At 42.3% G+C, this 24,148-nt stretch overlaps 1 protein-coding gene across 2 annotated transcripts in view; it reads right to left on the bottom strand.

Annotated features, from left to right (window-relative positions):
• The window catches only part of LOC103526272 (poly(rC)-binding protein 3), a 402,909-nt gene that overhangs the window by 5,059 nt on the left and 373,702 nt on the right, over positions 1-24,148 (bottom strand). The window contains exons 11-15 of one of the 2 annotated variants that reach the window (XM_030445463.1): positions 21,511-21,552; positions 20,939-21,014; positions 19,041-19,093; positions 10,206-10,375; positions 3,971-4,319 (exon numbers count right to left, since the gene is read on the bottom strand). In XM_030445463.1, coding sequence (XP_030301323.1) covers positions 3,971-4,319; positions 10,206-10,375; positions 19,041-19,093; positions 20,939-21,014; positions 21,511-21,552 — 690 coding nt within the window. Of the gene's footprint in view, positions 1-3,970; positions 4,320-10,205; positions 10,376-19,040; positions 19,094-20,938; positions 21,015-21,510; positions 21,553-24,148 lie in introns of those variants that run through there. The other variant, XM_030445461.1, reaches the window with a different exon arrangement.

The following is a 24,148-nucleotide window of genomic DNA, read 5'->3' as shown; positions in this document are numbered from 1 at the left end:
ATAATCTGCAGGTCCCTGCTGTGAAAACAGCTTCAGCCCTCCTTTCAAGAGTAAGAAGTTAAATGTATTTTAAGTAATAATAACAAAGAAGTTTACCAAGGTTAGTGCTACATCCTACAGCTGTTCCAACCCAAGGGCTGCAATACCTAACTGAACATCAGGCAAAGCTTCCTGGTTGCTGGGATGCAATGAGGTATTCTGTAATATTCCTCTTTACCCTTTATTGTCAAGAGTTGCTCTGTGGCCTCATCTCTACTGAAAAAGTTGTTTCAGGTCTGTATGGATGTCTTGGTCAGATCATAGTTCCAGGCTCAGACTCAAGACCCAGATACATAGGAGCTCTCTCTGTACCTTAGACCCTATGGAAATTAATAATGGTACACCCCAAAAGTACTCTGGGGAAGTGAGAGGGAGCAAGGACCCTAAGCTAAATACCAGGAGACTTCAGAAGAGTAGGGATGGAGGTTTTGAAATCAGTCTCACATCATTAATGATGTTTCTCACTTGCACTGCCAAAAACTGCTTTCTCACGAAGATAACGTGAGGGTACTGCCAGTGTCCTAAGAGATGGCCAGAGCCCAGCCAGAAGCTCTGAAGGCAGCTACAGCTCAGAGCCAGCCCCTTCTCCTTCACTTGCCTGGGAAGAAAGAACCCGAGGCTTTGACTGCAGCGCTTCAGCAGATCCAGGGGAGGAACTGGATGGCTCAAGCAGGCTGTCAAGGGCAGAATTAGACACTTGCCTGGGCTAGCTCTCTATTTTCCCTTTTTAATCCAAATTGTAATTCTCCCAGCTGCTGTGGCAGGGTGAAAGGTGCTATCTAGAAGCCTTGCCACTGAGCAGGCCTGTGGGGAATGGGAAAATAGGAAGTGTTTAACAATACTGTACTCAGTACCCAAATTTGTTCTCTTGCTCTTGATCTTCTTTCCCCATTATCTGATCTAAAATAAGTCTGGGAAAACATGAGCGAGACAAACCAGTGCCTTCGTGTACCAAGAAGCCAAATTCTGTCTTTTCTCTGCAGTGTGAAAAGTTTGCTAAGAGCAACCTTGTTAAAAGCCAAATAAGGTTTAGCAGAAATACTGCTTGCTGCACTAATTACACAATCTGTCTCCATCTAATGAAAAGACTCTTTCCCAATGAGCACTGGGACCTTAAGCATGAAGATATGAAACCTTTAATCATAAATGAAAACAAGCAATTTGTCTAAGAGCTTAGTTTGACAATCCATAAAATAGTGTTTCTCAAATGACAAATTAGCAACTTGGTTACAAAGAACAAAGTTTAAACAACACAACAGTTGTATGCACAAAGCTACCACGTCTGGTACTCTTTTTTTTTTTTTTTTTTTTTTTTTAAATCAAGAAAAAAATTTATTATAAAAACGTCTCAATTTACTGGCAAGTCTCTAGCTGAATACAGTGGTTTAGAGTACTAACAGCCCATGCTTTTATACAGATTAGCTAAAGCATGAACATCAATGAAAATTAACTCCCGAAAATAGCTTTTCTTTGCTTTATGATATGAGCCACAACAGTGTTAAAACTGGAACAGTAATGAAGCAACACAAGAGTTAGGAAGCACAGTTGCTTAGAGAGTAAAAGAAGTATTTTCTATTGATGATTCAGAATAATAAGAAAGTTAGAAATGGCAGAAACTCCTCTGTTGATTAGTCCATAGAAAGCATTGTCTCATGGGGCTTTGGAAAAGTCCTGTCTGGTGGCTAATGCACTAGGGCATTGATGAGATACATTATAGAGCCCCCAGGCCAGTAACTTCTGAAGACAGCCTAAAATGTAGGAACAAAAATGAGGAAAAGAAAAGGAGGAAAACAAACAAACAAAAAAAAAAAAAAAAAAAAGGAAAAAAAAAGAAAAAAAGAAAAGAAAAAGAAAAAGAAAAACAAACAAAAAAAAAAGAAAAAAGAAAAAAGTCTTCTCACTATTAAAAAAATAACATTTGAGTACAACCAGCACAGAACAGCATTTCAATGCAGGCAAGTTTTCTCACAAAGAGAGAGATGGTGTTTGTTGCTTTTTTAAAACGATGTCGGTAACTGAAACACAATAGTCCAGAACAATTTTACAGCAGTTTTCTAGAGCTGTTAAATAGTTGAGGTACCTTGACATTATTTCCAGTTTTTCCTTCAATATATCTTAAAAAAACCAAAACCAACCAAAAACCAAACCCAAAGCCAAAAAAATCCAACACCAAAACAAAAGAAAAAAAAAATCCAAACTGAAAACCCCATTTGTATAGGTGCAAAGTGTAACAATGGCAGTTCTACAAATGGTTACACTGACAAAACTTAGTGCAAAGGTGCTGAGGTGAAGAAAAGCCCACAGAATACAGAAATGACACAAAATACTGAGATAGTACTTAGCCCTATACAATAATAATAACAACACACTTTTTGAAATACCATGATTTAAAAAGTATTGCATTTGCATTGTGGTGTGGTTTTTTTTTTGTTGGTTTGTTTGTTTGTTTTTTAGTTTATATTAAAATGCACTGAATACAGTTTAATTGTTAAAGCTTTGTGTCCAAGGAGTGCAAAGTGGATGACCATGGCGGGCTATATGGGATTGTGGGTTCGGAAGTGGTGAGGAAAACAACAGTGCCTTACTGAGTCATGCAACAGAAATGAAAAAAAGAAGGCAGATGGACAAACAGGAGATGCAGTTAACTAGTTCCAACAGCTAGCAACCAGCCATGGCATCACCCAGCTCTCCTCGGCTTGGCTGCAATGAGGGGTCTTGGTTTGCTTAATCTGAACACCGTCAAGTGCTTGTTAAAGGGATGTTCCCTAACCAGGCAGCAGCAACCTTTGAGCATCCTTTGATATTAAAATTATTCATGATTAAAATACAGTCTGATTGCGTGGTTAAGGGTGAGCTAACAAGGGATGTATTTAAAGTGGCCTAACAAAACAATGGGCATTCTGGCTCAACAAAACAGATGCAGGAAGGGGTGTTGGAGTAATGGCTGTGAGTATTTGTAGCTTCTATTAGGTACTTACAGAAATAAGTACTTTGTCAGTATCTATAAGAGTAAAGCATCTGAGTGCAAAAGGAGGAGCCTGCTCTCCCTGTCTACAGAGGAGTTCTTAAAGTGATGTTTTCTTTCAAACCAGAGAAAAATCATTGCACCCTTTAAAAGAAGGCAATGCAAAGGCACGGGTGCCTAACACTCTTTTTCTTGTTACCTTCCAATGACTTTTAATTCAGGAGTTTTTCTCAGACCACTAAGCTTGATTTGTTGTACGCAGAGGTACCTGAGGTTTGGTACTTCCCAGCCCCGTCTCCTGCTTGTGGGCAGGTGTTGAGGCAAGGAAGAGGGGGGTTCTTCCCAACTCACGGGAAGTGGGGAGCAGTAGAATGCCTGAGGGACCGGTGCTTTACGTGGCATTTCAGATTTCAGGGGCATCAGCTCTCATCCAAAAGTGCCAGATGTGCAGGTTCTAGCAATAGAAAAAAATCCATCAGAGGTGCCAATTTGCCCCAGAAAACCTGTCCTGGAGCTGGAGTGATCCATTGATATGGATACAACTGTACTGCTACACCACGTGGTCCTGAAGAAGGACCTGGCTGTCAAAATTTTGCCTAATTTCTGTTTGCTTTGGGGTTTGTTATTTTTTTTCCTTGCCAGGCGCTTCCTTGCTGGGGTGGGGGCACCCTGCCTGCTGCGGGGCTGCCGATGGGCCAGCCCTGGCTGCATCCCCAAAAGGGGGGACGGAGTCAAGGGGGGGGAGGGAAACCCCTGGCCCTGGCACCCACCCGCTGTTGGAACTAGTTGGTAGGTGGTGCCCGGGTGTTAGTAGTTATGGAGAGCGGAAGAGGACTTGAGTTGGCAACAGTTAACACTAGCAATTTAACAGAAAATAAAAAGATGCCGTATTGTTTCCTTGGTAACTAGGATCTACCAGAGGCTCTTGGTAGAGCTGGCAAAGCTTGCATTGTGTGTCTCATCCCTTCAATATGGAGCAAACTTCTGGCGGTCAGATTTCTTAACCCCGCTCGTCGAAGGAATTTTGGCAGTGTAAGCGGACAAACTCCCCGTGGCCCCCGCGGCGGCCGCGGCATTTAGTGCCAGGAGTGGGACAGTTTTCATGCCAAGCAGACTGGAGACAGGAACGGCATAGTGGGTGGTTGGCAGAGTTGGTAAGGGAGGGGGGGTACTGACGGTAACGGCGGAGGCGGCCGCCAGCACGGCCATGGAGGTGGGGGTGGAGGTAGGGGTGGCAGACTGAGAGAGGTTCATGTTGAGGTCAACAGGGGTCGTGACGGAAGCGGTCTGGGTGCTGACTTTAGCCATCTCTAAGCTGCAAACGAAGAGAGGAAGAGGAACAAACAGGTTGGGAGGGTCCAGCCAGGGTGGTGGGGCCAGGAGGAGGAGGAGGAGGAGGAGGGAGGAAAGGGAGGGAAAGGGAAGGAGGAAGAAACAGCAACCACAAAAGGGCAGGATTAGATCGGGGGACGAAGGGGACAGACAAGAGGGAGGAAGGGAAGGAGGGAGGGAGGGAGGAGGGAGGAAGGGGGAGAGAGAGAAAAAAAGGGAAAATATGAGGGTCAAAGGAGGAACATGTTATGTGTTAAAGAAGAGAAATAACAAAAGGGTTTTTCATGGTTGGATGATGAAAACATTACTGAGACTCTAATGTTGTTTCAAAGGAATAAAAAAAAAAAAAAAAAAAAAAAAGAGAGGTTGGGGGAGAAGGGAGGGTTGCTAGTTCATTTTCATATGAAAAAAAGAAATATAAGGAATGTTAGGCATGGCAAAAAGATGAAAAAACGGAACTTAAGGGAAAACGTAAAAGAACTATGAAGTTTACTCCCCAGCACTGATATGGTGAACTTTGCTTTTCGAAATTACGGCATTTTTGAAAGGGGGACGCGGGGGGTTTTGGTAATTTTTTCAATTTGTCAATTTTGTGACATAAATTTAACCCTTTGTGATTTTGCTAGGATGAGAGGAGACTGAGCAACAATTTGCTCTTTCCAACTAAGGCATAAAGCTTTGGGTTGTTTTTTTGATAAATTCAGTTTTTAATTTCATTCTCTGTGAGGTCTATGTGCATTTTTCATATAAAACAAACCTGTTTAGCCAGTGTATTCACATCTGTTTGTACTTGCCCCAGCCTTTTTTTTTTTTTTTTTTTTTTTTTAAATCACAACAACATATTTATGCAATCTAATGTTAAGGAAATCAGTTAAAAGGAAGACTGAAAATCATCCCGGCTTCCACAGCAGCAGAATCCATTCTGAGTTTTTGGCATTGATTACAGTGAACATAAAAGAGTTTACCAGCTGACAGACAGGGTACTCCACAGATACAGCATACACATTGTCAGACAGACCCCGCCAGCACAAGGAAGTTCAGAGTGAACTGACCCCTGAGCCCCAGGCTGTGATGGGCACTTTGGAGGACACAGGTATCAAACTCCCTCCTCTTTAGTCTAACTCCACCCATCAGCAGGCAAGATGAGTTTGGCCCATGCACTTAGGCTTTTCAGGACATTTTTAGATATTGAAATACAGTAATTCCAAGGGTGCATTGCTTTTTTCAGATTACAAAATGGTTACCTAGAAAAATCCTTTCTTTGCCTTGTGTTTGTTGTAGTTTATGCACTGGCTTTTGGGTTGGTACACAACCTAAGTACTAATTTTCAGTTGGGAGGCATGACAGACTAACATGATAAATGGGACTATAGGTTAGAAAATCCTTACTATCTAGGGTAATACATGTATTAATTTCAATTTTAGGTTTGTTTTTTTTTTTCCTTAGTAATTACTAACTTGTCAGGCTCCTGGGCTTTTTTCCCCAAGGTGAGCTGCAGCAGTTTCTCCTTCCTGGAGTGGAACACCAGTGAGTGATGGTCTGGTCATGAAGAGGACCTGAGTAAGGAGGCCTTGCTGCTTTCTTATCAAGTCCCATCAGGCCTGGGGGAAACTTCCCAGAGCAGGGTTTCTGCTGGTCCCTGTTGGCAGCAGCAGCTGGGAGTGCAGGGTTCGGGACCAGCTGTAGCTCTGCTCCTTGCCCAGGACAAGGGAGGGGACCACGGTCACCCTACTCAGGGCTTGGGAGAGGCTTGCTTTTCCTCACCTTAGGCTTACATGCAGTTGTGGGAGTAACAGCCCCTGGTCTATTTGTGGCCAGAGAAAGACAAAGGCCAGAGGGCTCGCCCACACTGCACAAGGGTAAGGATGCAACCGAAGAACCAGCACTAAATAGGGGACGGGGATGTTGGCCTAAAGCTTCCCAAAGCACTGCTGCTGTAGGTGAGCCTAAAAGGATACCTGAAGCAGGTCTGAGCTGGGGAGAGGAGAGTGGAGGAGAGAGGGAAACGCTTGAGAACCGAGCTTCTCTCCTCCCTGCAAAATAAAGAGGGCTCTGGGAGTATTAAGTCCCTGGCAGGTTTTGCAGGGAGGTGCACGGCTTCTCTAAGGGGCTGGGAGGGGAGGAGGGCGAGTGCATGAAATGCAGACCCGTTTGTGGGAGGTAAAGCTTTGATTTTCCTACCCTGTGGTGTTTGTCTGTCCCCGTGGACGAGCATCTTGGAATTTTTCTAACCCTCGCAGCAGAGTTGTTGTTTGCAGAGAGAAGAGCATCCTTGTGCTGTTAGTCGTGCTCCTTGCAATCTACTCACACAGTGGGATTTACATCAACAATACTGAGTCAGTGGATCCAAGTCCAGTGTACATCCTCGACTTGGGGTGTAAGAGTTACACAGTGATACCTCAGTAGGTTTTGAAAAACTCAGTTCATACAGTTGGATTTTTTAGTATTTCTAACTCAGCATCATTCTGGGAGGAAGGCAGATAGAAAGAAAATGCAGGACTCACTGTTTCAGTGACTCCAATTTGCCCGCTTTGCAATTAACAAAAAAGTCCTTACTGCTATGGGGGTATGGAAGCCTGAGCTTTTTCCTGAACCAGCAGACAGACAAGATCCCAGAGGCTAAATGTTGGTGTGGGTGGCAGCCATTCAAACTCCCTGTCTCAGCTGTACTTGCAGAGGTACAATTAGAGCTCTCATTTGCCCTGCTTCATATTTATTACTGGCACTAAAGCATAAAGTGAAAGTATATCAGGCTGGTTATCAGCTCTCCTGTGGCACTGACCATTTCCAAAACCAGCTGTAGATGCAACAAAATTGAATGTGAAAGCGGATGAGGCAGCCTTCATACAGAATTTCATGGTGCCAATTTTACACCGTCTCTTTGAAGAGCTAAACTTTATCAGTTATGCACCAAAGGCCACAGCCTGCATTACCCGAAAAAGGTGAAAGGAATAAAGCTCAAGTGTGGCTTTGGTGGTCCTGCTAGTTCTGTGAACTGACCTTTCATTAAAAGGGCAAGAAAATACCTTCAGGAAACTGCCCTTCAAGAAGTAGAAAGTGCTGCTGGCTAAAGTTAATTTATAATCCAAAGTCAAATATTACACAGGAAACCTTAGCTCTGGTTCATTCTTAATAAAAGCTAAAAGATGGAATCAGACAACGACAATCCAGTTACTACAGTAGAGACCATTCAGAAGACAGAAGCTTTTACAGGAAAAAAGACACTTCTACTGCAAACAAGCCGGGACACATTCTACTCATACAGTGGGCAGCGCTTGGGTATTCAATACAGAATCAAAACAATACCACAGAAAGATTTAAACACCTATCTTGATATTGTATAAATGTATTTATAGATCTATAATTTAGAGTATATTATTTACATATTCAACACCAGATTGCAACAAAAGTCTTAAAACAACTTGATAAATTATTCTATAGATGGCAACTTTGGTTGGAGGATAGTTAGAGATACACACAGTTCATTTCAGAAATACAGCGGATAGATTTTTTTTTTTTCCTTACACCCTATGCTGCTGTAGGACACAGATCTATGCAGAAATATTGGCCCTGGAAATCCAATCCACAAGAATAACATATCTTGTGGGAGAGAAAAAAAAATTCCACATTACCCTGAAGGCTTATATGGCTTTAATTTATTATTATCATTATTATTTATTATAATGACTATTAATAATGTTATTATTTTGACATACCAGAATATATTGTGGGCAGCCTAGTTACTATACATAGCTGTTTCTCAACACTGTTTACTTCATGCCAACAGCTTCAAAAGAGACAACAGTACTTGTGGCAGGTTTAGGACCCAAAAGCACCGAAACTGTCTCCCAGAGTGCACAGGCAGTGGCAGCTGACATCTGCCTCTCAGAAACCTGCCCAAGCACCTAAATCCCTCTTGCTGAAAGTTCCCCAGTTCTTCCTCCAGTGTGACTGCAAACTCACACTGCTGCTGTGGTGGAACCTAACTGGACAGGAATTTCTCTTGGGAAAAGAGAAATCTGGAACAGTGTCACTTTAAAATGAAAAAGCCACCTTAATATCCTATGTTACCATAGAGCTTAATTTATTACACATTACTTTAAGAGTCTTCATTTACAAATGAAGTTGCTTCACCTAAGTACAGTTTCAACACATGATACATAATAATAGATGATGGTTTATTGTAGAAGATGGTAACAAATCACTAATATCTAGAAATTCAACAGGAGGAAGGTATTTTGTTTCGGGTTTCACAAGGTATAGATAGAGCATCCATGGTATATAACTGCTGAGAAGTTTTCTTCTTTGCAAAAGTATGTTAAAAGACCTCAGATATATCCAATTCCGTCAAAAGAATCGTTAAGCAGTAATAAACAGAAGTGTGAGAGTTCACAGACTTTTCTAAAGTGAGTCAAACAGAAGTTTGTTCACTAGAGTTTCTGTCTCTGGTGAGCAGCTCACTGCAACTCCATTAATAAGTGCATTATATTATTTACATGCTTTAGCTGTCTTGAAGATCTTAAATTGTTATCTTCTGAGATCCAGATGCATGCCATATGGTGTTTGTGCAACTAAAAGTGAAGGGGTCTATTCTCGTCTCGATGTGTGGGGAATCCCTGAACACCAAGAGAAGAACATATCCTTAAGGGTTAAAGGAGGGAACACATTTTTATTTGATTACAGGGCTTATGGAAGTGACTTATATTTGCTACAAAGAATATAAATCAAAAGAGCTGTAGGTTGCTCTAGGATTCCAGAAACATCTTAATCTTAGACTTCACAACACAACCCCTCAACGTATTTCTCCCTAGAAAACTACGTTCAAACTGAATTGTAAAAAGTCATATTTTTTGTTTGCTGGAACAGAGAGCTGCACAAACATCCTTCTCCTCCACTAAGACATTTACAGTGGCTTGCAGTGGTGTACTGCAGAACTGGGCTGGAGAGGAGGTGGGACCACAGGAGACTATAGACCTCCTATGACTACAGCTCCCCATATAAATCACTTACTTTCTGCTACCTTAACAGCAAACATAGTTAAACACAAAGCTTGAATCGTACCAGAGTATTTTGCAGGGAAAAAAAAAACCCAAACAAACAGTAAAATATGTAGGTACTCCCCCTCCCCACAATATATTGCCTTGGTCCACCATTTACAAGTAGATCTATGAGACAGCACTATATCCATTGCACTGTCTCCTCAGGATAATTGCAAATAAAGGTGGTATAAATTTTAATATTTGTCTAAATAATCATAACAAAACTGATAGAGACTTAAGCCCTCACAACAGCTTAGCTAAACAGCCAGTTGTTTCATTAATTCTGGCACTGAGAAGTGGAGAAGCAGATAGTCACAGTCTGTCTCATTAGGGAATACCTTTTACAAATTTGTGAGGCTGTCTCTGAAAAAACAAATCCTGTGCCTCTTTAGCAACCCAATGTCATTTCTGTATCAACTCTGAGCAGCAATTTCCAGTTAGTAAATTAAATCTGCTTTGGAATGTGCTTCACTATATTTGCCATTTAGGACAGTTTAAAAAAAGTATTTTCTTCTGAATAATTTATGATTGTCATTTCATTTAAGTTATCTGCTTATATTTTAGGTGGATGCTAATGGGAATATTCAGATTTTTCAGCTTTTGTCATTCAACCCGGACCTTGAATTGCACCAGATTAAGCTCCTCGCCATATAAACCAACAGCAAACACAGGTTCTAATGATACAGGCTTAACAAATCATTAGGAATGGAATAATACTATGCAAAATGGACACTGCGAAGCAACTTTCTGGATCTATCCGAGACAGACATTTGCTGGAGAGCAGACAGAGCAATCTCGCAGAAGCATTATCACTTACAGAGCAAACTTACCTTGCATTAATGAGGTACTGTGCTAAGCTGATGTTTGCAGGGGATCCTGTGATTGTAACTTGTCGTTCTGCGGAGCCTTCTGTGGCATTAGCAATCTTGATCTGCGCTCCTGACATCTGCCTGATTTCATTTATCTTACTGCCTTGTCTGCCAATAATGCAGCCTATTAACTGGAGCGGGACAAAGACTGAGATTAGTGCCACAGACACAAGCCAAAACCACTTAACTGCAATTTGTAGTATTGCTAAAAACACGGATATGAAAAGCTCAATATCAAACCAAAAGATTTTTGCTGTGCTGTTTGGAAGAAATGGCTAGCACAGCCTATTGGCTCTTTGGTCATATGTCTCTAAATGAAGTTTCACTGCTGCACAGCTGTCCAACTCCACATCACATCATTTAGCTGAATTCTGTGGCAGAAAATGACAGTGTGCCCTGGAGCTGCCAAATACAAAACACAGTCCAGCTTGAGTTGCCAGTGGTGGCAGCAGGCTGAGAACAGCAGCTGGGAGCCAGGCTGATCACCTAAAGCTACTGCCGGGGGTCTCTGCACCTTCGCCCTGTGTCTGCTGGCCCTAGCCCTCTCTGGGCACACACGCTCCTTGCTTGACCAGTCCTGCACTATTAAAGTCAGTGGGATTTACAGTTCTGTAACTGCAGGCAGAAGCAAGTGTAGGAAGAGACTGAAATCTGTCTGTGTTCCTTCACAAAATCTTAACAGAACTGGTATTTTGTGAAGAAAACTGAGCCTGAATGTGTGTCTCTAGATACCCCCAATTCAGGGGGAAAAATGTGTTGGTGTTATCTTCAATTATCTGTGCTTTAAAGGTTGTTTAAATGGTTTTGGTGGAGTCACAAGCTTTTGGAAGCTGTGAGCAAGACCTGGAGAAGGTGTTTCGGATCACACAGTACTGCTGCAGCTGGGGAGCAGGAGTGTGGTGCCAGCTGTGCCAGGGTGCTGCTTCTCCTGCACAGGGAGTCCCCGGAAGCAAGCGAGCAGCAAGCCAGCAGCTGAGGCTGAGGTGTTTTGGCTTCTGTAAGGGATTTCCAAGAGGGACTTTTGTTTTGTGTTAAAAGAGGATGGGTATTCAAAAGCTCAGCAATGGCCAGAATGGGTAGAAAATGGAAACTTCGTCCTACAGGTCTGTTGACACTGGGATGATGTTGCCAGTTTGGCAGAGGAGATGACAAGATGCAGAGACTGCCCTTCCCTCCCACCCTTCCTGCTGCTGCAGGGACATGTTACTCTTTCTGCTACAGCAATACTTTGACTATCTTGCCAGAAGCAAATTCACATCATCCAGACATTTTATCAAAGAAGAAACCCTCCCCAGTGTAATCTTTACTTCATGCTCAGGGACAAGGAAGCTGAAGTGGGTACCCAGGTAGCTGAAACAGATTAAGCACAAAAGGAGCACTCATGAGGGGGAAAATGGAGTTTCAGGAAGCACACACAGGGTTTCCTGTCGTGTTCAACGAGGAGGGCCTCTTTCTGAGCTCCATCTCCTTATCCTGAGGACCTGTTTTAGTGTGTGACTGCAGAGGACTCACGTGAGCTTCACTGGGAAGCCTCTAGTCCAGCTCTGTACTCACACAAACGTGCCTGTGTATGTTGGCTGCTGGCAGCACAGGCATCCCTAAGCATCCCGTTCCTATGTGTCAGTGTCACTGCCCTGCATGGTCCACAGGTAGTGAAAGTGAAGCAGGAGACAGGAGTACTGAGACCACAGGTAGTAGCACCAGAGCCAGCCAATGGTGGGGGTTAGTTTTTATCAGAGTACAGCATCAGTGTGAGGAAAGTAAAGGTGGGCCTACCAGAGCATCACTGTTCAGCAAAGCTAGCAGCACTACATCCACCCTTATGTATTAGAACATGGAGGCAGACTTCCATAATTCTGTTCCTGTGAATCACCTGCATACCATACTCTAGTTCTTGTTTGCCCAAATCTGTTCAGATGCATTCACTACTGCAGAAGCAGAATGGCGTGCAGAGTGAGGAACAACTGTGGGATGCCTTTACTTGACTGCTATCCAGAGTTGTTCCCCCAGATGTCAGGTTGGCTTGAAAGGGCCAACAGGAATGGAAGCTTTCAGTATCTCCTTCTGCCACAACCAACATCTAATTGTTTTTGTGATGATGATCTTAAAGTGACAGATCAAGAATCCATCCGTTGCTGCTTGTGATTTTATGAAGCAGTGACCAGGATTCAGGATCTGCGAAGAAGTTGTTATGGTGCCCATCGTGTTTTCATATTCTCTTATACTTCTCACCCCATGTGCATGCCTGAATCTGCTTCTGCTTGCTTTAATAATTATATCCTAAATTCTAAAACAGGAAAATATAGACTGCACATATACCCAAAGGAGAAGGGCAATAATCTGTTAAAATTACTTGGTGTAAAAAAACTTACAAAATTGTTTTATCTAGAGGCATTTCAAGCAGTACAGCTCACAGGCATGGCTGTTATTGTGGCATTCAAAGCAGAGGAACTGTATGGAACTGCTGGTTCTTCAGACAGGTTGTGAGATATAGTCTCACATGTTTGGGTCACCAGCTTTGAGAAGGCACTTGTATATATTGAGGGTCCTCCATCAGGACTTGCAACCCAAGTGGGTCAGCAGAAAGAATCTGCAGTCTCTTAGCTCACTTTGAGTTAGGTGGTGAGAATTCATTACAGACCAATCAAGGATATTGGTGATGCAAGCACCTGGAAAAGAGGTTTGGTAATCTTTGGTCTGAAGCTCTCCAAAGTCATCCTTTGTTGCTGTGACAACCAGCTGCTTCCTTATGCTCTGCAAACCATAACATGACCTGGGGCTCACATAGAATACACTTTTCCATTTGCCATGCAGGGAAGACAGTAGTGGTGAGGAGCCTGGGCTTTCTCTGGGGTGCCTTTGCTATTACATATCACTTACACTGAAATCTGTGCAGTATCTGAATATTCAAGAGCTGATTGGTTCTGGAGGAATTTCAAAGGACTGGCTTTGATCAATCAGGCTGTGGACATTTGGTTTTACATAAAAACAACCACCTTGCCTTGCTCTGAGATGAAGCCATGTCAAATTGCATCCAAGCACGTATTTCTTTTCAAGACTGACCTTTCTAATGCTGCCCCCCCGTTGTTCTTTAGCTGGTCTTTTCACAGGATCTGGCAGGCTATGTGTAATTCAGCCCCACAGAAGTCCCTTACCATAAAAAGTAAGGTTCGCCCAGGCCTTGAAAGCTGCTGCTTTGCATCCAAAGCTGTGTGTTTCACAGACACAGGGTCATTGCTTTTCCAGGCTCAATAGACCAAGTTAGGGAGCATGGAGGACAGTAAACATGTCCTCAAGGACTTTAGGCGCCACATTATTTTTGGTGCTCACATGCTTGCTCAACGTTCAGTGAGATTTACTTGTGTTTAAGGAATAAATCAAGAGGAAATTCTCTGGAAAACAAGTGAAAAAGCTGGTCTGTGTGAGAGAGGAGCCAAACCTACTAGAGCCTATGCCAAGTCTCCTATGCACAGTAGTAAAATATATATACTCCAAATATATATATTTATAATATCTACAATAATCACATATGTACACACAAACACACACAAATAATATGTGTATGTATATGCATATTGATTTCATCTCTCTCAAGACTTGAGCAGAATAGCCCAGCAGCCTGTCTCTAGCTGTGGCAATAGCACATGCTTACAGAAAGGAGGAGAAAAACAGTGTAAGGTATAAAATATAGTTTCCAATGGTATCCCAAATTCCCACCTAAGTCTTACAGACCACCTGAGACATATCTGGTGTCTTTACCTTTAAACTCCATAGTCCATCTGACTTATTTCTTTTTGAAACTCTTTCCCCTTCTGTTGCCCAAGAATGTCCGGAGCAGTGACCTGCAGAACTTGCTCCTGTGTTGTGTGTAAGTATCACCATTTGTCCCTACATCTCAAAATTTCAGCTGCTGTCCCCTCCTTCTTGGATTGTGAGCATTAGGGAAAAACTATTCACTTTTCACTTTCTCTACACCTCTTATGATCTGCCTTCCTCTAACACAACGTAACTCATTTCTCCTCACGCCAAAAAAATCTCAAACAAACCAGCCCTAAATCCTTCTGGTTTTACTCTGTCCTTCAGTAAAGTTCTACTGGTACCAGTGTCAAGAGGTCTCAGTCTGGAGTCCTGAAGGCTGGGACTGGAAGGTCTTCTGCCCCAGACTCTTCATGCTGATAGTTTCTCCCTGTATGCTTTGCCATCTCTGCTACAGATCCCTCTCTCCTTTTTTTTTTTATTTGCCATAATGCTAAATATAAATGCTACACATATATTTTTTTTCCCCGTAATGCTGAAGTGAATGACAGAGCCTTCTGCTGGATGTTTCCTAAAGGTTTGTTCCTCTAAGCCCATCACACTGCATTACTTTTCTGCAACACTGGGGGGAACAAGAATTTTAGTTTTTGTTTTATTATCCAAGTCCAACACTACAGTGTATTGCTTGCCAGAGGAAGCGATGTGGAGCTCACTTTCTTTTTAAATACTGGTAAAAAAATCAGATTCTTTTCTTATAATGAATGTAGTACTGGGAAAAAGGACCAAGGAAGTGGTCTCTACAGCTTGAGAGCAGAGAGGTTGACCATACTTGTCTACAGGTACATGTGGTTCTACTTGGTTCTCCACTTCCAACCCAAAGCACCTCCATTGGCTTTGGCAAATCCTTGGCATTAATTGGGCAAGCAGGTGTTCATCATGAAGGAGAGACTTCAATCATTTTTCATAAAGATACAGGCTTTCTTAGTTCCAAGTTTGGGTTTGAAATGCTAAGGCAGAATACTTTATAGGGAAAAATAATCTCCTGAGGTATGATTAGAGTTCTTTACAGACTTACTGCAGGGCCTGGAAAGAGGTGCTGAAATACTCTCTGCTTCTTAAAAAACCAACCAACCAACCAAAAATAATAAAAAACCAACTTCATTTCCTTGCCAGGGTAATGTAAAATCAGGACTAGAATGATTTCAGAGGCTTTGCAAGAAAGCATACAGAAAACTGAGAAATTATTTCCACAAATGAGCCTTCCTATTACATGTACTATAACCCAAATGGCTCTGCAGATTTGTGTGCATTTCAGTTTATTGAAGGTCCAACATTAGCTCCCATTCAGTTCCCTAAAGTGAGGAGTAGGTGGTTCAAGGGAAATTACTTTTTGTGCTCGGAAGTGCCTTGTTCCACCAAAGGTCTCACTTTGCTTCTGATGAATATTACACTTGTGAAATCATTCTATTGATTCTTGACCTCACCTGGGCAGGTCTACTTGAGAAATCAATTGCCATTTCCTTAGATTAAAGGGAGACAAAAAAATCAGGTCACATTCAAACATATCAAAAGTGTCAAAAAAACCCCCAAAACTTTTTGATATCACGCTTCCTTAAATATGTTGAGTTGACAGAATCTATTCATTCTGTAGCTTTGCTCTGCACATTATTTCTTTGTTACATGGGAGGCTCTTGGCAGTAAGGTGAATTTATTGAGCTTGAATTCACAGGTCCCTTGCCTTCAGTAGAAATGCTTTGACTTACACCACTGCAGGACCTTTTCCAGCATGTCTTGTGTGGATTATTAAGTCTTTGCTTAACCACTTCCTTTAAACTATCTAATACAACAGGAAAGTTTTTGAGGAAGGGATGGACTCAGCCAGCAGCTTAGTTTTATAAGAACATGGCACTTGTTCTCAGGACTTTTCCGGAAGAGGGCAGCAGGGAGAGTGAAGTGTACTTTTCCTGTAATGTGTAGGTGGTGGGTGGCCTTGCTGTAAGTCACAGTTAGGATTCTGGGATTTTCTGGGATTTGTGTTAGACACAATTCTATTGTGCAATTTAGGCACCAGTGGAAAGCAAGACAAGAGCCCAGCAAGGAAGAAAGGCAAGCAAATGCCCCTGTAAGAGGTTTTGTTGAAGAAAAGGAGATACTATATAACAATTCAAGTGACTTCTGAAAGGGACCTGGAGAAACGTGCCCTCTCTTCTCTTTTTGAAGCTACCCAGATGTTATAAGAAAACCTAGGCAAATCTTCTGAATTTACCATTTGGAGGGAAAGCCTGGGCATTTCAGTATACACAAAAGAACTTTTTGTAAAATACATTTCCTTATTCTCTAGTATCTCTTTGTTATTTAGCAACAGGTTAGTTGCAATTACCAGCATACTGCATGAAGAAAGCAGTATGATGTTATAGTAATTATTAATAACAAAAAAAATTCCATTATTGCCTTAATGATGGAAGGAGTAAAGAAATTTTATTTTAATATGAGCCTATGCATTGTTAATGGTGATTAATATTACTTTCTGTAAACTAGGCTAAAGTCTGAGGTCTTTATTGACTTCATATTTGCTTTTGCTGCATCAGATTCTTACAGACTTTGGCTTTTTGTGCTTACCATCACCTTATTTTTTAAAAACATGTAGTACACAAGCAGATACATACTGACTTCTCTGGCAGCTGCGGATATTTCAAGTCTCATGTTCTTCTTACCCCTGCATGACTTTTGCACACACGTAAGCATACACCACAAGAAAGATACAGGACTCACATAGGGCAGAACCCTGGAGCTGGGGAGGCAGGGGACTGGCCACAGCCATCCTTGGGCTGTGTCATAGCCCCATGCCAGGACCTGCAGCTTCCTTTACCATCAACCACAAAGGTAATCACTGTGTCACACTGTTAGCCTATCAAAGCCAGGGCTGGGAGATGCTTACCAGGAAAGCGAAGTCAAATTATCAACGCAGGGTTGGCTGCACAACTGCTGTTGCCTCTCCCTCCCTGACCTCCCTCTGCAGACAGAATCTGACTGATGAGACACAGATGAAACACAGGCACTTGTGCCACCTCACCTGACCCCTCTTTGCCTCATGTCCCTCTGTCTCTCCTCATCTCCTCATTTGTAGCCAGGAAGGTGCCCAGAGAGCAGCCTTGCTGCAGTGGCTGTGGGGCTGTGAGAGCCTTAGGGTCTAGCAGGGCACAGGGGTGTCGAGGAGGCACACAGGGAAATGGTTTTCTCCCTTACAAAATTCCCAAGCAGCACCTGTTGCCTGATGGGACACGAGAGCCTTTCCTCTGTCCTGGCACTGCACACACACACACACACACACACACACACACAGAGAGAAACTCTCAAGTGTACATGGGCACTCTCAGGCCTTTCAGTCCTTTAATGCACACCCTGACCCAGTACAAAGAGTAGAACTTCTTATACTCTATGTGGAGCTGCTGATCTCTGTTGCTGAGCCACTTTGGCCTTGGTTTTTCTCTTCTAGCAGTACCAGTGAGATATGCTCTGTGCAGCCAGCAAAACCTATTGGAAACAGCACGGATGTGTGTTTGCTTCTCAGAGGATGGTGCTGAGCCAGGGAATGTCATGCCTCCTAGATAAGAAACTGCTGGGTTTTTAGAATTTTCTATCACTCTACAGAACACAAGGCCAACTGTCCCAGAATCAGAGTCACAGAATGGTTTGGGTAGGAAGGGACCTTCAAGATCATCTAATCCAATCCCCCTGCCATGGGCAGGGAGACCTCTCACTAGACCCGGTTGCTCAAAACCACATCCAACCTGGCCTTGAACAATTCCAGGGAGGGGGCATCCACAGACTCTCTGGGCAACCTGTTCCATGTTGCCTGTTCCAACCTTTCTCCTTCTCTTTCTCTGCTATGAACCCAGAAAGAAGTGAATTCAGAAGAGTGACCTTGGACTTATTTTACTGATGGTAAGAACAACATCTGCCTGAATGTGAGATTTAAAGACTTTGAGACTGTAAGGATAAACAGGAAACTCTCATAAAATTCTCAACATACAAGAAATTGGGTTGTAAAGCAGGTACTGCTAAATCAGTTGGGCATCTTTTAAGAAATAGAAAGCTTACAAAGTCACAGCACTCCCACCTTCACTCCTCTGTTATTTTGTATACTTTTTCTTACTGTAAATCATTGCCACTGAGTTTAATAGGGCTTGCAGAATATTGTATCTCCTAAGTAGTATAATTGATATTTGTTACCCTGCTCATGCTTGAAAGCCTTTTTTGCTGGAAGGCAAATCTTCCATTTTCCAAGTGACTCATTTGTAATGAAAACTGAAAAAACCCCACCCTGTTTGCAATGAAGTGAGTAAAATGGAAAGGCATTTCTGTATGATTCACAGTGTATCAGCTGGGCATTCTGAGTAGATGTTTTAAGACTCAGCACCACATTGCTCGTGGAGACTGGGTCTATTGGTCACAGCTGGTTCAGAGTTGCTGGAGCAGGAATCTTTTTAGCCCTTGTTTTTCAAATAATCCCTTATGTTTCACCTTCACCTAACTAAAGTACCTTTCTTTGCCACCTCAAGTAAGTGCAGGATGCAGCAGAGACTGGTGCAGTGCAAGCCATTGCGGTGCCAGCTCTCCACCACCCTGGCGTGGAGGACTCCAGCCCAACATTCAAAACGTGGTGCTGCACAGTTTTCCACCCTCCTTAACTCAGGCTGGTGCCATTGGAGAGCCAAATTTTGATAATTTGGTTCTAAATCACTGTAAGCAGCAGGCAGCCAGGCTTTGGTGAAGCCGGTGAAGCGCTGCGGCACCAGCACTGGCGTGCAACTAAACCAGCGATGCTGGAGACCTGACCTGAGAGGGGACAGTCACTGCTGCTGCTTCTGTCCAGCATTTCACACCTAACACCTAATACCCCCTCCACAACAGACTGAAAATGCTGTAAAGTTTATTCTGGGGGCTCGTGTTTAGAAATGAACCGGAGATGAGAGGTTTCCCCTCTGGTGACAGAGGAGCGAGAGAAGAGAAAGTGATACTGACTATTGGTCCACTTACATCATTGGGAATAGTAAGTTCATGGGAACTGGTTGGAGTGGTGGCATCCAGTCCTATTCAGGGGACAGAGGGAAAATGTTACGCTGGTTGTTTGCAAGAAGGGCAAGACACAACAAATGATATTTTAAAGAAGGAAACGTACAGAAAAAAAAGGAAAAAAAAATAAAAGAAAGAAAGAAAAAAAAGAGGAGCAAAGAAAGATAGAGAACTGCTAGCGAAACAGAAAAGAAGGCAAAAGATGCAAAACTCAGAGGGCTGGAGTAATTTTAAACGAGTCTTATTATAATTAACCTTTAACCCACCAAAGCAACAAATGTCACATGAGATACCACAGCGTCGTAAAATGCTTCTAGAAAATGAAGGGTTTCCCCTAAAAATACTCTCTGAACTTTGTGCTAAACACATCAATTGAGAAATTAATGGATGGCTGAAATTTGACCTGTCTAACAGGAGTTCTAGAATACGGAAAATGAAAGTGGAAGTCAAATGAACAGTTAGCAGAACAAAATGCATAGATACAAAAAAGAAAAATTAATAACTTAAAATATGCATGGGGAAATTAACCTAGGAAAATTTGGAAATTGTGTGTGGGATTAGTTGCTGAAGAAATGCTGGGAAGGGAAATTTCTGAAGGAAAACGTACAAAATACTCTAAGCTGCATACATTTGTTTGTAAATTGAGTGGACAAAAGGAAAATGTTCAGGAAAAAATGGAATTATTGCTCTAACACACTGTAACATTACAGAAACATAAATCTCACAGATATAACCAGGAGAAGATTAAGGAGCAGCATGTTAATGACAAGAATGAGCTTAGGAAAATAATAAAGCTAGGAAAGGCAATTTAGTTTTACTTGGAGATATTTTATCAGATACATCATGACTGAACAAAAGTATATTTTGGATGTCATATCTCTTTCATTCCTTTCCTTTTTTTTTTTTTTGGTGGTGATGATTATTATTATCCATAAAGACATGCCAAGAATACTAATTTCCAACTAGAAAAGGTGGACAAGAAAGACTTGAAAAGCCAGTAGGGCATTTTATTACATTTTACTTATGTTTACATTCGATTATGAGTTGCATTTGCTTATTTTACATTGAATATAAAACAACCTAGTTGCTCAGAGAATTTGATGTATGTGATAAAATGTTATTTACCATACAAAGCATGTACCAGTAAATATGTACATCTGCTTTGCAAAGTTTTAAAATGCCAAGCATGTACTCAGTGAAGTACAGTAAAAATTATTTATTACAGGGTTAACTGACTTCTCATTCTTGAATCAAGAATTCAACTTCAGCTTTAGTAAGTACGGACCAAATTTGCAGTCCTTAATTTAACTAGATTTCCACTGCATTTTGTAGCTGTACCTGCATATCTAATAGATAGAGAGGCACTTATCCCAGCAGTGATGATTATAGATGCTCTTCAAACATTAGACTCTAAAAGAAACCTGAGTTTCAGCATACCATAATTTCTTTAATCAGTATTTCTGTTACACAATTACACACTGTTTTCCTTTGTTTGCTTCTTTCTGAACCATGTTACCAAACTGGAAATTTGAGAGGAGATGCATGCCCAAGTGCTGCACTTGAGCCCAACTGGTACATACTGTATGGTCCACAATAACTTTAGGAGGACTGAACAAAAGAAACTCAGGGCTCTAACCAATAGCACAGATGAAGCGGTTTTGATTAAATAAATGTAACAAAGCACATTTTAGTAATGATGAAAGGAACTGTAACAGAGGCAGGGGAGGGAAGAACAGAGATTAATGTGCAAAACCAGAAGGATCGCTGGTCATTGACCACATTTATTATTAAAATGATGTAATGACCACGGGAAACAAAGCTGTTAAGAAGAAGGACATCCCCAGGGAGTCATGGGTACGTACCAGGGAAACCAGGGGTGGTCTGCCCAAGGGGAGTAAAGGGGGGATGCTGCATAGCCAACTGGTGAAGCTTGGTCAACTGCAGGGCAGGATGGGAAATTAGAACTAACCAATCAAATGGAATTATTTCAGAGCAGAGAAACCATCTTACATGTTCTAAAACTGGATTAATTAAAATTATATTGAAAAAAAAAGGTTTAATAATTCATTCTAGTCTACCGTAGAGGAAAAAAAAGCCCGAACTGGTTATAAATGACATCTCCACTGTTATTACATGTAATGACTATTGTTAATACTAACTAATTACTGTAGAATTACATATTAAAATAACTCAAATATATCCCATGCAAAAAGGACCAAGGTAACTGTCATTTGTTCCTGGGCCATGTACTTTCTAGTGATTATTACACAAAGCAGGAGATGCAGCTGAGCTAACACTCGGCTCAACAGTGTGTTGTTCAGGAAAAGGATCCTTAGGCTGTATCTTTATTGATGTCTGTAGAAAGCAAATGTTGCCCGGAACAAATAAGAGAGAGAGGCAGAAAAGGGGAGTAATTTACACATGCAGGACTCACGTCTGGATGAGGGATGGCGTACTGCCCCTGAATTGTGAATGCCTGAAAAGAAAAAAACAGATTTAAGACACAGGTCAGTCAGGTGGGACAAGCAGCATTACCATTCTCATCAGAAAAGCTCTTTGTAGCCCCTCAGGCAAATGCCACCTGCATTGCTTCCAATGCTGAGTGGAGCTTGTCTTGTGCTGCTTGATAACGCTTGGCATAGTATTGTAAGGTCTCTGTCAGGCTGCCCATGCATCCCTTCCAAGTAGGGGACTCCAAATGCCTCTGCTTGAGCAATGATGACTTTGGTTCTCAGGACCTGTCTTTAGTTCATCTCCATCATCTTGGAGCAGTGTCAGGGACACTGCAGGGGTTGCGGAGCACAGGAGGTGGAAAATTCCCCTCCCTGGTGTTGTCACTGCTGCTGCTGCTCCCATTGCCACAGGGAGATGCCAAAGCAGCAAAGGGGGGAGTCAGCATGGGGCAGACCTGCCCAGGGGATGCCCTGCCACCCAGCTCCTCTCTGCTGTGTGCAGGGATGCAGGCCAGCTGGCTCCCAGCCATCTCATCTGGATACTGATAGCCACAGATCCTAAGTGCCAGCAAATACCTGCCCTGGTGCATCCCACGGGGCTCACGCCCCAGGCTTCCATGCCAGCTGGGATGTGAGCACACGTGCTGGGTGGCAGCCTGTCCTGTGGTGCCTGGGCACACCAGCTGGGAGATAGGAGCATGATGAAGACTCACAGAGTGGTGGCCTTATCTTCTGCAAGAAGTTAAACATTGCCCCCCTCCTAATCCAGCCTCTTTGCACCACAGGAGCAGTGCAGAGGCCATTGTTTCTGGCACCACTTCTGGCAGCACTGGAGCAAGGTGAAGGAGACAAAAACAGCACAGTGCTTCATTTCTTAGGCTCCCAAAAGGTCATTTGGTTGACTGAGGTTGATAAAAGCACACGACAGAGAGGAGGGATATGGGGGCATGCCTGGCATCAGTTAGCAAAGCCTTTCTTTTCTCTATTGGCTCTGTTCAACTCCCTGCAATGGCCTACAAAGAAAAAACTATTGAGAGCTTATAATTTTATATTACATGCTGTAGGGCTTTTCTAAAAGTAATGGCATGTCAGAAAAATTTTAATGTGCTTGTGCTTAGACAGGCAGGAAAGCAGAAGGGCAAATTAAAACATATAAATATTTGTAGTGGGAGAATAAAAAACACGAACAGAGATAATTAGTTTGCAAAATGCTTATTTGACAAAAGACCTCTTAGAATGTAATGAATCCTCTGCAAATGATGGAACAATTCATTTAATGGAGTTGGAATAGTAAAACCTTTAATGCCCCAACTGCTTGATGCACATTTTTGCAGAAGAACTTCCCTTCTGGAGAGGAAAAATGATCATTTAAAGGCCACAATCCAGCAAACATTATGCACATGAGCAGTTTGCAAACAGAAGTGTGTGCACCTGGGCTCAATGGGATGCTCATGGGCAAACATACCTGTGTGCAGCTATGAGGGGTGGCCAGAACTGATTGTTTATAAATGACTAGAAGAGGCTCCTGTCCACCAAAACAAATGATCACTGCTGTCAGTGGGTCTTAGGCAAACATGTATTCAAGCAAGCAAGGCATGTGTTTAGGTGTTATACCAAATGAGGACAACCTTAAGAAACTGTTGTGGTGCTTTTCTGAGTGAGGGCTCTGTGCATGGCCAAGCACAGGAGCAGCCTCAGGGAGGGTATAGCTGGAAATGGCACTGGATAGGGACTTAGGTCCATGTGCCAACAGCAGGTTTGGAAAACATGTTTTGTCCTCTGAGCCTCTGTGCTGGATCACAATGTCTTTTCTGATCTTGTCTTTACTTCAAATCCAACTGAGACACCATCTTTTACATGGGGGATTCCCAAGCAGTGGTCTGCAAACCAGCAAACCACCACCAAAAAAAAAAAAAAAAAAAAAAAAAATATATATATATATATATATAAATCACCAGCAAACCTTAAAGAAATAATTCCTTTCTTACTCCACTCCCTCATGCTGCCATGTATACATAGGAGGAAGCAAACAAACTGGAGAGATAACAAAATTAATGAGCATTCAGAGCTCAGACTGGCTTTTATGTGGTTGTCAATGAGAACCATCACAGCAGCATGGACAAGATGGTTCTTGCATATTCTTTCCCATCACAAAAAGCAACAAAGCCCTTCACTTCTTAGTCTCCCAAAAGGTCATTTCATTGACTTAGGTTGAAAAAAACTGTCTTTGACTGCTTTACCCCTTGGCAGAGGAACTGTGCCCTTCTGTGCCTGAAAGATGCCAAGTACAAGCCTTGTAGAGGCTTCTGAGACATCTGCACTGTAATGTTTCACTAAGGAAATGAGTGATGGGTTCATCAAAGCCAAGGGCAACTTTCCTACCTAGGTACTGGCATCAATAGCAGCAGAAATGATCTGGTCTACAAATTTACAATTTAAACAGTAAAACTGCTATGAGATGCAAAGCAAAGATGTACCTCATGAGTACTCATCTAAACAGCAATGTCTCACAGGGGGTAGAAATTTCCAATTTCTTTCCATCAGGCAGAAAGGCTGGATTTATTTTATTTTTTTTTTTAAACAGAGCATATGCCAAATACTGTTAAGGAGCAGGGCAGG

Source organism: Calypte anna, chromosome 2, assembly GCF_003957555.1.
Source record: "Calypte anna isolate BGI_N300 chromosome 2, bCalAnn1_v1.p, whole genome shotgun sequence".
Classification (NCBI taxonomy): domain Eukaryota; kingdom Metazoa; phylum Chordata; class Aves; order Apodiformes; family Trochilidae; genus Calypte; species Calypte anna.
Note: the sequence above shows the minus strand (reverse complement) of the source record. Positions and strands in the feature narration are given on the sequence as shown.